At 39.6% G+C, this 14427-nt stretch overlaps 1 protein-coding gene across 1 annotated transcript in view; it reads right to left on the bottom strand.

The window, feature by feature from the left end:
* Window positions 1–4523: 4523 nt before the first annotated feature.
* The window catches only part of PDGFD (platelet derived growth factor D), a 221849-nt gene continuing 211945 nt past the window's right edge, over window positions 4524–14427 (bottom strand). Inside the window, exons 6-7 of the mRNA XM_081098110.1 lie at window positions 12889–13103; window positions 4524–4705 (exon numbers count right to left, since the gene is read on the bottom strand). Coding sequence (XP_080954236.1) covers window positions 4580–4705; window positions 12889–13103 — 341 coding nt within the window. The 3' untranslated portion in view covers window positions 4524–4579. The remainder of the gene's footprint in view (window positions 4706–12888; window positions 13104–14427) is intronic.

Here is a 14427-nt window from a genome sequence, read left to right as displayed (position 1 = left end):
CCTTGAGAAAGTATATTTGGTCTCCTGATCTTAAATGACCTCCAGTGCCTTTTCAAAGTAGACATGGATCTGATCAATGGTAGCTAGGGATCAGTGAGGAAGAAGAGAAATGTGGAAGTAAAAGGGGGAAGAAGATAGGCTAGAAAAGGGTGGGCAAAGTTTTTGACTCGAGGGCCACAATAGGTTCTTAAACTGGACTCAGAAGAAGGAGCTGCAGCCGTTTCCCGACGTTGCCATGTTAACACTGCTGCTGGTGAAGGAGCGGAGGGGAGAGCAAGAGAACCCTCCGCTCTTTCGGCTCCGCAGGCCGGATAGAACAGCCGAATGGGCCCGATCCGGCCCGTGGGCAATAGTTTGCCCACGGCTGGGCTAGAAGATACTAGAAGAGAATGAATTTGTAATATGTCCTCAATCAAAGATATATGTTAGATAATATGACCCAGACTTTAGTTCTTGAAAGAAAATTTGCATCATAAGTATTATTGAAAATTGAATCCAAGAATTATTTTAATAGTTGGTTCTTGGCCCTAAGACTGGCCAACAATATCCAACAGTTTAAAATAATTAGAAAGTCGAATGGTTTATTAGAAAATGAATATATTTTGGCCCATAACTTGTTCACTGAGTACATTAACCTTTATTATGGACTCAGCTCCACTCCCTTTTAATGTGATCTGCTAATGAATTTTGAGCAATCGCTATAGAAATAAAATTCATTTTTCAAAAGATACAAATTAACTGGCAAATTCAGGACTATAACATAAACAGCAAATATAAAGTCTTAAATTAAGTGCTTAGTTGCTTATCCATTGTTGCTGTCTAAGTATATTTGGGAGATTTCCGGGGATGTTATGTTGAGTTTTGAAGGCCTGTGTAGTCTTTAACTTGATCTTTAAAAACAACAGAATTTAAGTGAATGTCAATAAAAGCAGTGAATTATAAATATCCTCTCTCCCAGCATATTTGACCAGAGCTGTCAATAAACAAAATCGTATTTCCTAGGATTTGAGGCACGAATACTGGGCTATGCATTTTAATTTAGTGTTTGAGCAGAGGACCCTAGGAATATATGAAAACCTAGACATCTGTTGAGTTATTCTTAGAGTAAAACTGGACACATGCACATTTTAGGAAATGAAATAAAATGTATATTTGCATTAAAATGTTGTTTATATATGGCTAGTATGATACTTTTTACATTAAAAAGTTATCTGAGTTAACTACTATGCACAGCATTATTTGATCCTTTCCCTGCCCCTCCCTCACATATTCATGGGTATTTCTATGATAAACTTAGTTCTTGCCACATGATACATATGTTTCTACTTCTTTTCCCCAAACCTAAAACCCTAAACTATATAAAGTGGTAATTTCACCCCACACTGTGCAGCTGTTGGCTATCTCTGATAGCCAGATGGTAAAGACTAAGCTACAAGCAAAAGCAGAAGTTTTGCAGTGAGAAGAGCTCTCCTTATATGGTCCCCAACCCAAATTATAAACCGAAGTCTATAAAAGCGTAGCCTCTAAACTGGTCTCCCTGAACTGACACCACTGATCCACCAGGGTGTTCGTCTAGATGGGGAAAGGTGTGCAGGCGGACAGTGGGAAATGGGTCTGTGATGTGATTGATTTCAGGTTCTGGAGGAAGAGATGGGCTGTGAACTCTCCTAAATGAGCAATGTCAGAGGAGGATATATTTCATTAAAAGGCCGCAGGGGAAACACACATTCATACAAAGAAGCAATAACAGCAGTAAGAGAACATCAAAGCCCGAGTTCCACCTCATGGCCTGGCTTCAGGACAAGGACAGAGTAGAATCCTGCTGTCAGGGAACAAGGCTTATGCTCCTTCAACATTGTAAAAGCAATCCTTCAGAAATCAGGTGCCCAACATGGTCACTCCAAACAGGTGCATGCATTTGTAAAAGCAAGTTTGTAACATTGTACAGCTTCGAAAGCTGCAGTGAGTACTAAATAATGGAGCACTTTTGTTCAAAAGCAACATTTATTTTTCAGGAAGATAAGAGGGATATTACATTTGCTATGAGGGGAAAAAGCTGCATGTTACCAATATGACAAAAACAAAAATTCTACTTTTGAAAATGGTTTGCCCTCTAAGAACATATTGAATGAAAGGCATTTATTTCAGGTGCATTTATTAGGGTTTATTTTGAAATGCACTTTGTACGGTGAGTTTTTTATTCCTTTGATGGCGATGAAACAGATTTATTGGAAATACAATAGGTAACAGATAACCAAGGGAGACATTTTAATAAAACACCGAGGAAAGAAAAAAGAAAAGTGAGGGGATATGCCTGCTCACATTTCAGCGAATAGATAAGAAGTGCAGACAAGGGCTTTCACGGGTTCCCAGCCTGGAACGTTTATTGAAAATTGGGTAAAACACTCTCATTTTTCCTACTTACAGACATGATGTAAGCTGAACACGCTAACGTGATGTCACACATTTTGGTTTTGGTACAGGAATCCGATGTTTTCATAGGAAACTTGCAAATGGTCACGAAGGGGAAGAGCGATGTCCTGTCTCGACTATTGCTGATTGCACGCTGGGACTTTGGACAACAGAACAATCTCTGTTTAATCTTACCACTCACTCCCCTGGACACATTTTGAAGGCATGTTTTCAAAAAGCATTGGCCTTTCTTTTCAAAGAGCTGAGAAGAAATGAGCTAGGGGTAGCTGAGGATTTGGTCCTGAGGGCACCATGCTTACTAGTAAAATTCCAAATAGATTGTGGTCCCTCATCTGACACGGGGACTTAACAAGCACCTGTCATATACCCCTCACTCAAATTGGGTCTAGTCAGTAGGGACCTGGACTCAGGAAAGAAATCGGCTCTCCTTTTATCTTTCAAGGCAGCAAGAAAAACGTAGTTCTCTCTGAGACGCCCCTGAGCTATCTTGATTTCAGGGTTGCTTTCTTAAGAGTCTTGCTTTGGAGAATGATGAATCACTTCCTACTCCTGGAGTCAGTCTCCCTTCAAATAGACAGTAAGGAGCCAGAGAGGAAAAATTACTCTGCATAGCAATGATAACCACTGATGCAGAAACAGCTTTCTAGTGGTGGAACCGGGCCAAGCTCTTGCTCCCACAATTTGCAGAGTGGCTTCTTAGAATAAGCCCCATAGATTTGGCAAAGAACTAGAGACCCCAGCTCTGATTTCACTTGGTTCAGAAACAGGACTTCAGAGTTGGGGAGTGTGTACATGATTAGGGATTTATATAAATAAGCTTAGGTTGTTTTAATACACAAAAGCTTTTAGGCTATAAGTAATCCATGATGGCTTGCCAAATATAAAATGCCATTGTAAATCCATGTCTGTATATGGAAGAGACAGGAACACAGAAGCAATATACATAAAATCAATTAGCACAGTTTGGAGAGTTTGAATTCATTATTAAATATGGGTCCTATCAAGTATTCTATCAAATTTCCAGTAAGGTTAATACCTCAGTGCTTAATTTTTTGACCTTCAACTCCCCAAATCTTTCAATGAGCATTGTTCTGAAAGGCTCATACAGAGTCCCCAGGCCATTCTCCAGAGACATTACTTCTGCAGATGGGTTTCTGGAAAGAAACAATTAAAATTTGTACTACAGCTTATCAATTGCATCTTGTAGGATTATAATAATAAACCTTCTGAGAAAATTTTTTGAGGCTGGTGTTACATAAATTTGCATGCCTCAGCAAGATGCACCAAAAGGAGACTTAATTTCCAAAGCGCCTGTCTTATCATGGCATGCTCTTGGAGACAGGTAATTATTGTCTACATAAGCAAGTATGTAGTGTGCCTCGTGAAAAAACATGGGTTGGTTTGTGCCTTTTCCCCAGGAACCATATTTTCCTTTTTTTATAGTTAAGATGTATATAAGAAAAACTCATCTTTTGGTTTTTAATATATAAGGTGCTTTCTTTAAAAGAGCAAGATTAAAATTTCTTTTTGTGATTCAAAATTTAAAAATAAATTAACCTTCCGAATATTTCAAAGACATGTTTCATGTATTTATTATGTCCCTTATTTTGTCAAAAGACTTTAAGGAACTAAATGACTCAACCTTATGTAAGCTCTGGTGTACCTGGTTATATATACTGAATAAACCATTTGACCATTTACATGTAGACATGGATATATCCTCAGACACTATTATTAAATACAATTCTATTATTCTGGATATAGAGGTTGATGATATACCTTTCTGCTTGCCATGACACTAAGGAAGCTAAGCTGAAACTCAACAACCACTTGTATTCATTGCTTTGCAGGCTAGCAGTACGTTCAGCTGCTGGTGGGAAAAGGGTCACTTACGATACCCTCCTTAAACTAAAGCAGTGGTCGGCAAAAGGGGCTCTTTGGCCCCTTGAGTGTGGCTCTTCCACAAAATACCGACTTCTGCGCATGGACCACAAAGTTTCAATCGCACTGTACATGTGCACCCGCATGTGGTATTTTGTGGAAGAGCCACACTCAAGGGGCCAAAGAGCCGCATGTGGCTCGAGAGCCGCAGTTTGCCAACCACTGAACAAAGGATCTTCCATACTTAGTGAACATGCATATTCTCTTATCGAGGTGGTCTGGAGCTGCAGATACAATCACACCGCTCATGGTGATCCAACTGGATGTCAACGAGAGCCATGGATTTCGATCTACCCCTTCTCCTGAGATGGCCAGGATCAAACTTTAATACCTAGGACGATAAGCATATTTCCTGTTAGAAAGCCCTTAGAGTACAACTCAATAGATGTCACTTACTCTCTTTGTGACAGCTGGTTTTTAACCCTTTGAGAATTCACACATGTAATTATTTTTACAATTATCAACTCCTGGAAGTGAAGGGCTCAACTGATCACAGTGCCTCCTGAATTACCTACCTGCAGTACCAAGATGACCTCAGGGGTCCTAGCATGTAGTTATTGGCAGCTTTCTAAGGGCCTGCTTTTCTCGGGTGCTGTCCCAAATATTGTCCTGACAATTCTTCTGCCAAAGCATATGTTATGGACAAATAACAATACTGAGCATATTATTATTTCTGTAGACAGCACAATGAATAAAGTCATGAACATAAAATGCCGATATTGTTACATTTTTGATTGATGTAAAACAATTTGCCATAATGAAGATCATTAGGGCCAGCTATAAAGAAATGAAAATGTGTTTATGTTCTTACATACATGTTAATATGTAATACCTTTTATAATTCAAATCACTAAAATTTTTGTACATTAATATTTGTGTATCAATATAACCTTTCTTAAATTAATAAAGTATATTCTCAATTTTTTAATGAATATGTTTAAAAATGTTTTTTTTTTAATTAGTAAGTTGAAATAGAAGCTAGCCCTTCTTTCCTGCTGTGCCTTCACGGAAGTAAAATATCAGTCATCCCATCACACATACTTGGAAAATTATATGCTTGTTCTTATATATACTATATGGTCAGTTTAATTGCTTTTCTTGTTTATGCTCTTAGGTTCTGGTTAGCGGTTAGCCTTCACTTTTGATTTTGTTCTATCTTCCCTTTAGACTCTGAAGTCTGTCATAGTACCATACAATTATGTGGCATTTTACATTTTTCAAAGAATTTGCACAGATGCACTATTTCTTTTGCCCTCAGACAAGCCACATCACAAACTAGAGGAGGTATCCTTATTTCCATTGTATACATTACAGAATGGAAACCTTAAAGAAAGCTAAGGGCCCTCTGGGGACTCGGACCTGGGAGCTGGGCTTCTTCCTCTGGGCTCCTAGAACACTCTGACCCAGTGCCTCTCCAATGTGCCTACGATTTCCTTTTGTGCCTCCTTGGGTAGACCAGACACACCTGTGCCATGTAAATATAAATGATTTGGACTTTATTGCATTACGTACTATTAAGTACTTTACTCACTTTGTTCATAGCTAAGAATAGAGGGAGATTAATTTACTTGCCCCAAATCACAGAGCTAGTCATTAGTAGAACCAGGGTTTGACTCATGACCTTACCCCTGAAATTAAAACTTTGTTTGTATACGTCGGCAGCATGCTGGAAATATAGCAGCTGCTAAAGAAACCTCCTGGGTGAAGGTGGTGGGAGATGCCCGCAATGCAGGAGGGAGTGAAAATTCAGGACTCATCCTTTTTACCTCCTTCCCACATCTCTTCTTGTCTACCTCCAACAAACACAGGGGACAAAACAAGCCAGGCAATAAAGAAGAGGCCAAGAGAGTGGCCCATGCTTTAGACCACTTTTAATCCTTTCCCATGTTTGAAAGGAAATGTAAAATACCAAGAGCAGAGTGACACTGACATTTGCCCAGTGCTCCCATGTTCTCTCCTGTTGGCTAACTACAAAACACAAAAGATGCCGCTTCTCTGTGAAAAAATAAGCAAAAGAAGAAATAGTTGAAGAATGTATTAATTACCTTCTGGGGTGTTCAGCAGCCCTGCCCAGTACAGATTTGGTCAGAGTGCCTAAGAAGGGGTAAGAGGATGGAGTCCTACAGCTTTGCCAAGAATTTCTCAATACAAATTAGCTGTTGTCCAAGACTGGCTGCATGTAAATGTGATTTAGGGGCTGACAGATACAGGGGAGGAAAATGATTTATAAGAAGAAGAGCATACGTTAAATATTCTCTGTGTAAAGAAGGCCATTATGGAAGCTTTTTACGTTGCAATGAGTGGCACCTATAAAATCAGCACTGCTGATTTGCTTTCTCATTCCATTTGCTTTCTCATTTGAGATGAGAGCAGAGACTGGGCAGTGTTCCTAACTTGCCTCCTGACAGTTAGGGGTTTTCCCTGTGTTTCATATTAAGCAATGTGAGCACAGCATATATGTGTTTTGCTGATAAGAAGAGAAAAATGAATTGGCAGACACTTTCCCAGACAAGACGGGAAAGCACTGTTTGAACAAAGTGGAAATTGGACTGCTTTGCTGACTGATCACAGGACCGATGTTCAAAGCTTTCAGACCATGTAATAGTCTTAAGTTCAGGTACACAGCACTGCAAGGAGGAAGAGAGCAAAGCTGATCTGAGAGATGGTGGAAAGTTAAAAGAAAAATGAAGAGCTTTTATCTGAGATAGCAAACTGGCTAGTTATGGGTTATCTGGTCACTGTCAAAGGGAAGGAACCATTGAATTAATTACAGCCACTGCTGGACACTTGCTAATAGGAATCATCACAAAATGATTTCCTATTTTCCGAGCTGTGATTCACAGCTGCAAGCACACACACTGAAGTAAAAATTCAGTGAAGTGCAGTCAGCCATTAAGAAATGTGGGTGAAAGTGGAAATCTCAACTCCTCTTCACCACCTGCAAACACATGCGATGCCAGGGAAAGTTGACTTTTACTAAATGGAGAATGATGGCACACGTTGGTAGCTTTCATAACGCTACACAAAGCCAAAAACGCTCAGTTTGCAAATTACCATATCACAAAAGATATTTAACTTAGTGCCAATAAACCACCGAGTGAATCCTTGCCATAAAGCTATTACACTAATAAAACAATACCATGCAGAAAAGCTATCGGCTGAGTTGCCTTCTTGTATATTGGGAATATATATTTTAAAAAGGTTGTTAAGGCCTTGTAACAGTTCTCAAATTAATGGCTGACATAGGAACACAAGTACATATTTCAGGACAAATGCAATGTCTAAACCTGAATCATTAAGAGTTTATTTAAGATTCTCCCCCAACTTCTGAGGCAGGCACTGCTCAGTACACATATAGTTTCTTATCTTAAGATTTAAAGAAAACAGTTCTTATTTTTGCTTCCATTTTGACTTTTTTCATGCTTAAAGACTATATGAAAACATGTGCATAGAGTCAAGATTTTAACGGCTGGTAGTTGATTTTTCTGAAATCGAAGTGACCACAGCAAAACTACTTTGAGAAGGGATAGCGTTCTTTTCTACCTGGGTGAGTGCCCAGCTTGCAGCAATAGTTGCAGCAGAGGCAGCCTTGCAATAGGAGAAGTGATTCCAAGTCACAAGACAGAGTATTCAATAAAAAAGACATGAATGATGAAAAGTTCAGCAACGTTTTGTTGACAAATTAAGTTTGAAGGTAACCAAAGGCTGGGAGCCTATAAAACTCTCACGAATTTTGAAAATGCAATCGATATCAGTGGACATTTACTTCTAATAGAAGTTTTCTGTGAACACACTGGGGTTGCTATGGGGTATACTTAAGTGCAGTTCATTCCTTTACAGAACTAAGTAAGTAGTCAAATGAGCTCAGTGGTTAAGCATCAACCTACGAACCAGGAGGTCAAGGTTCGATTCTGATCTGGATACATGCTTGCGTTGTGAGCTGGATCCCCAGTAGAGGGCATCAGGAAGCAGCGGATCAATGATTCTCTCTCATCCTTGATGTTTCTATCTCTCTCTCCCGCTCCTTTCCTCTCTAAAATCAATAAAAAATATTTTTAAATATTAGTCAAATGATTTTGATTTTAGAGAATCAGTGGCTACATGTTCAGCCGAGCCATTGCAGAAAACATGATGAAAGCCTAGCTGGGCACCAGATTTCAGAGTATGGCAATAGCGCTGAGAATCATTCTTGACACAGATGGGTCTTGTCTACCTGAGGAGCATCCTGCCCTCAGACAGGTTGGCTAATCTTTGGCAGGAAGGCGTGATGTGAAGCTAGATCTGCAAGGGAAAGAATGAGCGCCTTCTGTCGTCCTTCAGGGGAGTCCCTTCACTCACTAGGTGAGTTATCAGGGCTGTCAGAACCGAGGAAGCCAGAACAGGCTCAGGAAATTCTACTCACATCTGTTTTGTGCTTTATAGTCTTGAGATGCTTTCATTCCCTCAATAGCCCCAGGAGCTAAGTAGCACAGGTGTTATTACTGATGAATTAACTTCTCTATAAACATTAACTGTTCCAGATTACATCTTTATTCTTTTGCATTTACCTAGCACTTCAACCACCAATTTGTTTATATTCCATACACAATTTCAGTAAGATGAGATTTTGGGGCTAGGAAAGAAGGTAACAGTGAACGGATAGCATGTAACTTCAGGTCTGTCTGGGACTCAACATTGTAGGTTATAAGTGAGGAAACCTCGGGCCCTGGGGGGTTTTACTTGGCTGGTCCTAGGTTGCCTCCCCATGAGGTAGACCTGGAACCATATCCACAAAATCTGCCCTGGCTCTCAGAGGAAAACAGACACAGCCTGAAAAGAGCTGTCTTATGGCTTCAATCAAGAGGGAGAAAGGAAAAAAAAGAAAGAAAGAATAAAGGGAAGCCTATATAAGCTTTAGAAATTATAGTTCCAGGAAAAAAAAAATAGAGTAGAAACTCTGAAAAAAATGTTTTTCCTGTCTTCTTGGTCTTAATTTATAATTTTAGCTAAAAGTTTTTCAATAGCAAATCCTTAAAGCATGTAAAAACTGAAAGTACTATCCTTTTAGCGCAATATTTTATTACCTCTAATTAATCCTCTGATTCATATATAGGTATTTGCTTATATCTCTAACTCTTAAACTGTATTAGGAAGCAATTTTTTAATATAAAATTCTACATTAAAATTAAAAGAATCCTGGAAAGTTATTTTTAATTCTGTGCAGAGACTAGAATGATTTTAGATGTTGTAAATGTGTCAGAAACAGGCTTGTGTGTTCAGTATGGTTGCTATTAGCCATGTGCAGCTATTTACATTAACGTTAAGGTAAATAACATGAAAATTTCAGTTTCTTGTGTGTGTGACATAGATTTGTAACCACATGTTGCCAGTGAGTACTATTTTGGACAGTGTAGATATGAAACAGTAGGATTTCTAAATATGAAACTAGAAATTCTACTAGTATAGGGTTACATCAGCTTTGTGACAAAATCATGAGAGAAAGGACAAAGAAAATTAATTTTTATCTTTCTCTCTCTGATGCTTCCTACCTTTTTAGCTGTTGACTGAATGTACATAGGAGACCACATGATGAAAAACAGTAAATGTTAATGAAAAAGCTCATCAAATTTCTAGGGAACATCCTACTCCTTCATTACACATTATCGAGGGAAGATGAGAATTTATATATATAGCACCCTCTGTCTACACACTATGTTTTCTGGAACCTTCCCCATTTAAAAATCACTACCTCAGGTATCCTTTATATCCTATTTATTCCAAGAGGCATAGAATAGTTGTCAGGAGAAAGAAAAAAATACTTTAACAGGATACCTAACAACCTTTGAGAACAGAAAATAAGAAGATGCTAACACCCTATAGCACTGTGAAGAAGGCTACCCCCTCCTACGGCAGAAACAGCACAACCTTCCCACAAAGCAATGATATTAGCTCCACTGAGAGCTTTAAGATGTGTCCATTTCATTCCTTAAACGCTGAGCATTGAAGTGTTTGTGGAGAGTCACACAGGCCTGCTTATGTGATGAGTTCCAGTCACCCGTAGGGGTGCTCATCTCTCACGGAAACTCATTTCACATCTCATCAGTTATAACCAGGCGCTGAGGAAACTGGGCTTTCCTGTCTCTGAGTTAAGAAAACAGACACAGAACTACCAGCTCAAGCAACCCCCGCCTCTGGAAGTGGAACGAGCCTGCTGCCCTTCCGTGGGTCACCCGGCAGAGTGATCGCTGTGACATGTTTCAGGGGCATTTTAGGAGATGGGGGTGGATAGGCCAGGCCTGTTAGTTCCAGGGGTGCAGTTACTGACTGCGTGATGCTGCTGCCGGGTCCCTTTGTCCAGCACGTGGCCCACTGATTTTGTGTAGAGCTCTGCAGGCTCCCATAAGTGAACATACTGTGACACAGGCTTCAAAGAGATGCTTTAGACAGCAGTTTCAAAAGATGGCAACAGTGTCGACCTGTTTGTGTGACTGAACAAAGAGACAGGTGTTTGCTTATACCCTTCAGATATTAATTGTCTACAGGAGTTTATAGGTAGCAGTGATTGTGTACAGAGACAAGAAAGGAACTAAGAACAGGACCCTGTCTGGGAGGCGAGAGTCCTTTTAGGTGTGTGTTTAACTCTGCCGTTGACGCGATGAAGGATTTTAAAAATCTAGCTGTACCTTGTAACTGAGCAGGGAGTCGAGATGAAAATAAAGCACTCCCCAAAACATCAAAGACTGGGCCCGCATGCTTTTCCTCACGGTTATGACTAGGCGGAGAGCCTGTCACTTGGAGGATTATTTCAGCTCTGACCTGGTCATTGCATTCTGCATTCATCTTTAGGGTCCAGCTCAACATTGTGAGTTTCAGGCTCCTGAACTCCAGAACACTGTCCAATCTAGAGTTCATCAGGTCACACAAAAATAAAACACAATGCGCACCGACGACAGCATTCTCTGGCTACGAGGACGTTTGTTTTGTTCCTTTGAAAACTGTGTGGGTGGAGTAAGAAATTCTTGTGACTAAGAGGGTATGTTCCATGTAGGTCTGAAGAGTGTGTTTTCTCTGGGTAAGGTAAGCATGGCCAATGGCCCGCAGCTTCCTGCACTTCCCAAGTGGAAAATGCTGCTGATGACACATCCATTTTCATTTGGCTCCAGAGTTACCGCCTAACTTAATATTATTGTTTTATTGTTAACAGGGTAACAAACAACACTTTTACAAAGCTGGAGATTTCATTTAGGGAGCACTGTCTATTTTTTTGTTTTTTGTTTTGTTTTGGCGGATACTGATAAAAAGCAACTCAAACAATGATTCCTAACAATAATGTTTGCTCCACATTTTAGTTTATATTTTGAAACATGTTTCTGTTTTATGTTTCACATCTTGAAAAACTCCTTTCATATGCAAGACATTATTTGATCCCCAGATCTGCTCTGTAAGAGCTTAACTGATATCCTTCCTTAGTCCCATTTCACATGTGTGAAAACTGGGTCTCTAAACTGTGGTGACGCACCTGTGCTCCCACAGCCAGGAAGTAGTAAGGCTACTGTCAGTGTCCGGAGCAGCTCTGATTCCCCTAAATGTACTCTTTAATGCACAATAAAATGCTATTTCTTCTAAAAGAGACAGCACGGTGTTACTAGGAACAAGAACATAGACTCTGGGAACAGGGATCAGAGTGCAGGTCCTGGCTCTGTGATTCACCAACCATGTCACACTGGTCAGCTTACTGATCCTCTTAGGCCTCAGTTTATAGCCCCTCCCTCCCCGCCCCTTTACAGATGTGTTGAGAAAACACTGAGTGAGTTAATGATTCTTTATAATAATATCTGGCAGAGTCTAAATACTTAAGAGAGTTTGCTTATATAATTATTATTAAAGGTTACTGCTCTCTCCTTACATTTTTGTTTTTCTTATTTATTTTATTTATTTAGGATAATTTCAGAGCTGATTCCCCAGGTAGCACTCAGTAGTATTTAGGGAAAAAAAATGTTATTTCTAAAAGAGAAATACTTTTATATTTACAGAATAAAAAATGTCTCCGACGATGTATATTTTCTGACAAATCATTTGCTATCTTTGCATTGCTTCATTTTTAGTCACTTGTTTGAATTAAAGTTTGGCTCTTAGCATTTTCTTAAAAAAACCTACATTTTGCAGTCAGAGCCTTTAAATAAATAACATCCTATTTCTACAAAGGAAGCCAAATAAGTTCTGAAATTACTTCACCATCCATTTGCTTATACACTTATCCTGTCAACCCAGGTGGTACACGATGAGGATTAGAAAAGAAGTCCCTTTTTTTTTAGGATGAACTTAGACCCTCCCCCGGGCACTTAGCTTGACAAATTTAGCCCGAGTATAATTTTAGGTCCCAGTCATCCCCCTGGCCGAGTGCCCTTTTGCAGGGAAAGAACTGACCAACTGTACCCAATGGTCCTGTCTTCTAGCTCCCCGTGAATGACGTGCCTCTCGCAGCCGAAACTGCTAAATGCGGCACTTCAACAAAGACATTGGAACGTGACACACCTCATGATACTTTTTCACGGTTTTCCCCGATGTGCACTTGCAGGACTTGCGGTTGACAGTGCCACAGCCACAGTTTCCCCCGCAGCGCTGCACGAGGAGGCACCGCGGGAAGAAGACCACGTTGGTCAGCTTCAGCTCCTCTCGCAAGTTCACGGAGTAGTTCCTGGGCGTGCAGCTGTAACGCTTGGCATCATCATTGAGCCTGTCCAGGTCCACTGTAAGAAACACGCACGGTGTGAGCAAGTGCACGCTGTAAGCAAAAACACGCAGCATGTGTTTCGGGGAAAGGGACTGAATATGTCTTTGGGATCTCAATTACTACTCCAAATATCACCGGTGAAAAGTCTCACTGTTCTTTTGATCCTACGTGCCTTTCAAAAAAATAATTATCAACAACAAAGAAAAACCAAAAGCCCTAAAAAACTTGGCTAAATCTATATATTGGTTCAAATTTCCTTGTATGTTTTCTAATGCAAAAAAAAAACACAAATTGTTCTGAGGTTAAAATAAGTAAATGGCCAGCAATTTGAAATAATTGCCTTTACATTTTTTTTTTAAATATATACTTTATTGATTTTAGAGAGGAAGGGAGAAGGAGAGAGTGATAGAAACATCAATGATGAGAGAGAATCATTGATTGGCTGCCTCCTGCATGCCCCCTACTGGGGATCCAGCCCGCAACCCAGGCATGTGCCCTTGGCCAGAATCGAACCCGGAACCCTTCAGTCCGAAGGCTGAGGCTCTATCCATTAAGCCAAATCAGCTAGGGCTAATTCCCTTTATCCTAAAAAATTATTCTTTATTCTAAATAAATCCTGACTCTAAGCTATTACTTAAATATAATTTGAATTATATCAGGGACAATCACTCTAATATGTTTAAGCAGCAGTGAAACCTTACAAGTCAATGTGAGAAAGGAAAAAGTTTTAGCTTATTTCAACTCAAAGGTCAAAGAAAATGGCATTTGGGGGTTGTGAATCTGATGCATATTTGTGCATCGGGTCCTAGATGGCAGTACAGCTTAGTGGTTAAGTCTTGGGCTGTGCAGGAAAGCTCAGCTGCCTTCACATCATGGCTCTGCCTCCTTAACTGCTCTGAATCTCCGCTGCCTCATCTATAAAATGTAAATAGCATAACTACCTATTTCACAGCAATATTTGAAAGATTGACTCTAGTGTGCATGATACGCAATACTGCTTATTATTGTGCATTTTGATTAATTTTGACTTTTCCTGCATATTTTCTTTTAAAGGCAAATGGTCAAAAATGAAAATTTTAAAAAATCAGGCCTTTATTCTCTATTTCTTTCTTTTGGCTGTTACTCTATACACATGATTGTCAGGGGATATGGTTACGGGGTCTTCTATGAATGAAGAGCATCATCCTATATTTTCACATTTTAGTCACAAAGATGTATAGGAATTACATTTGTATATTATATTATATTATATTATATTATATTATATTATATAAATTACATTTTAACTAGTGGTTTCAAAATCCATCCAGTCCTCCATCCACCTGACATGCAAATCCTTG

The sequence above is a fragment of the Myotis nattereri genome (genome assembly GCF_964212035.1).
Source record: "Myotis nattereri genome assembly, chromosome: 9".
Taxonomy (NCBI): Eukaryota; Metazoa; Chordata; class Mammalia; order Chiroptera; family Vespertilionidae; genus Myotis; species Myotis nattereri.
The sequence above is the reverse complement of the archived record's forward strand: the minus strand, read 5'-3'. Positions and strand labels throughout refer to the sequence as shown.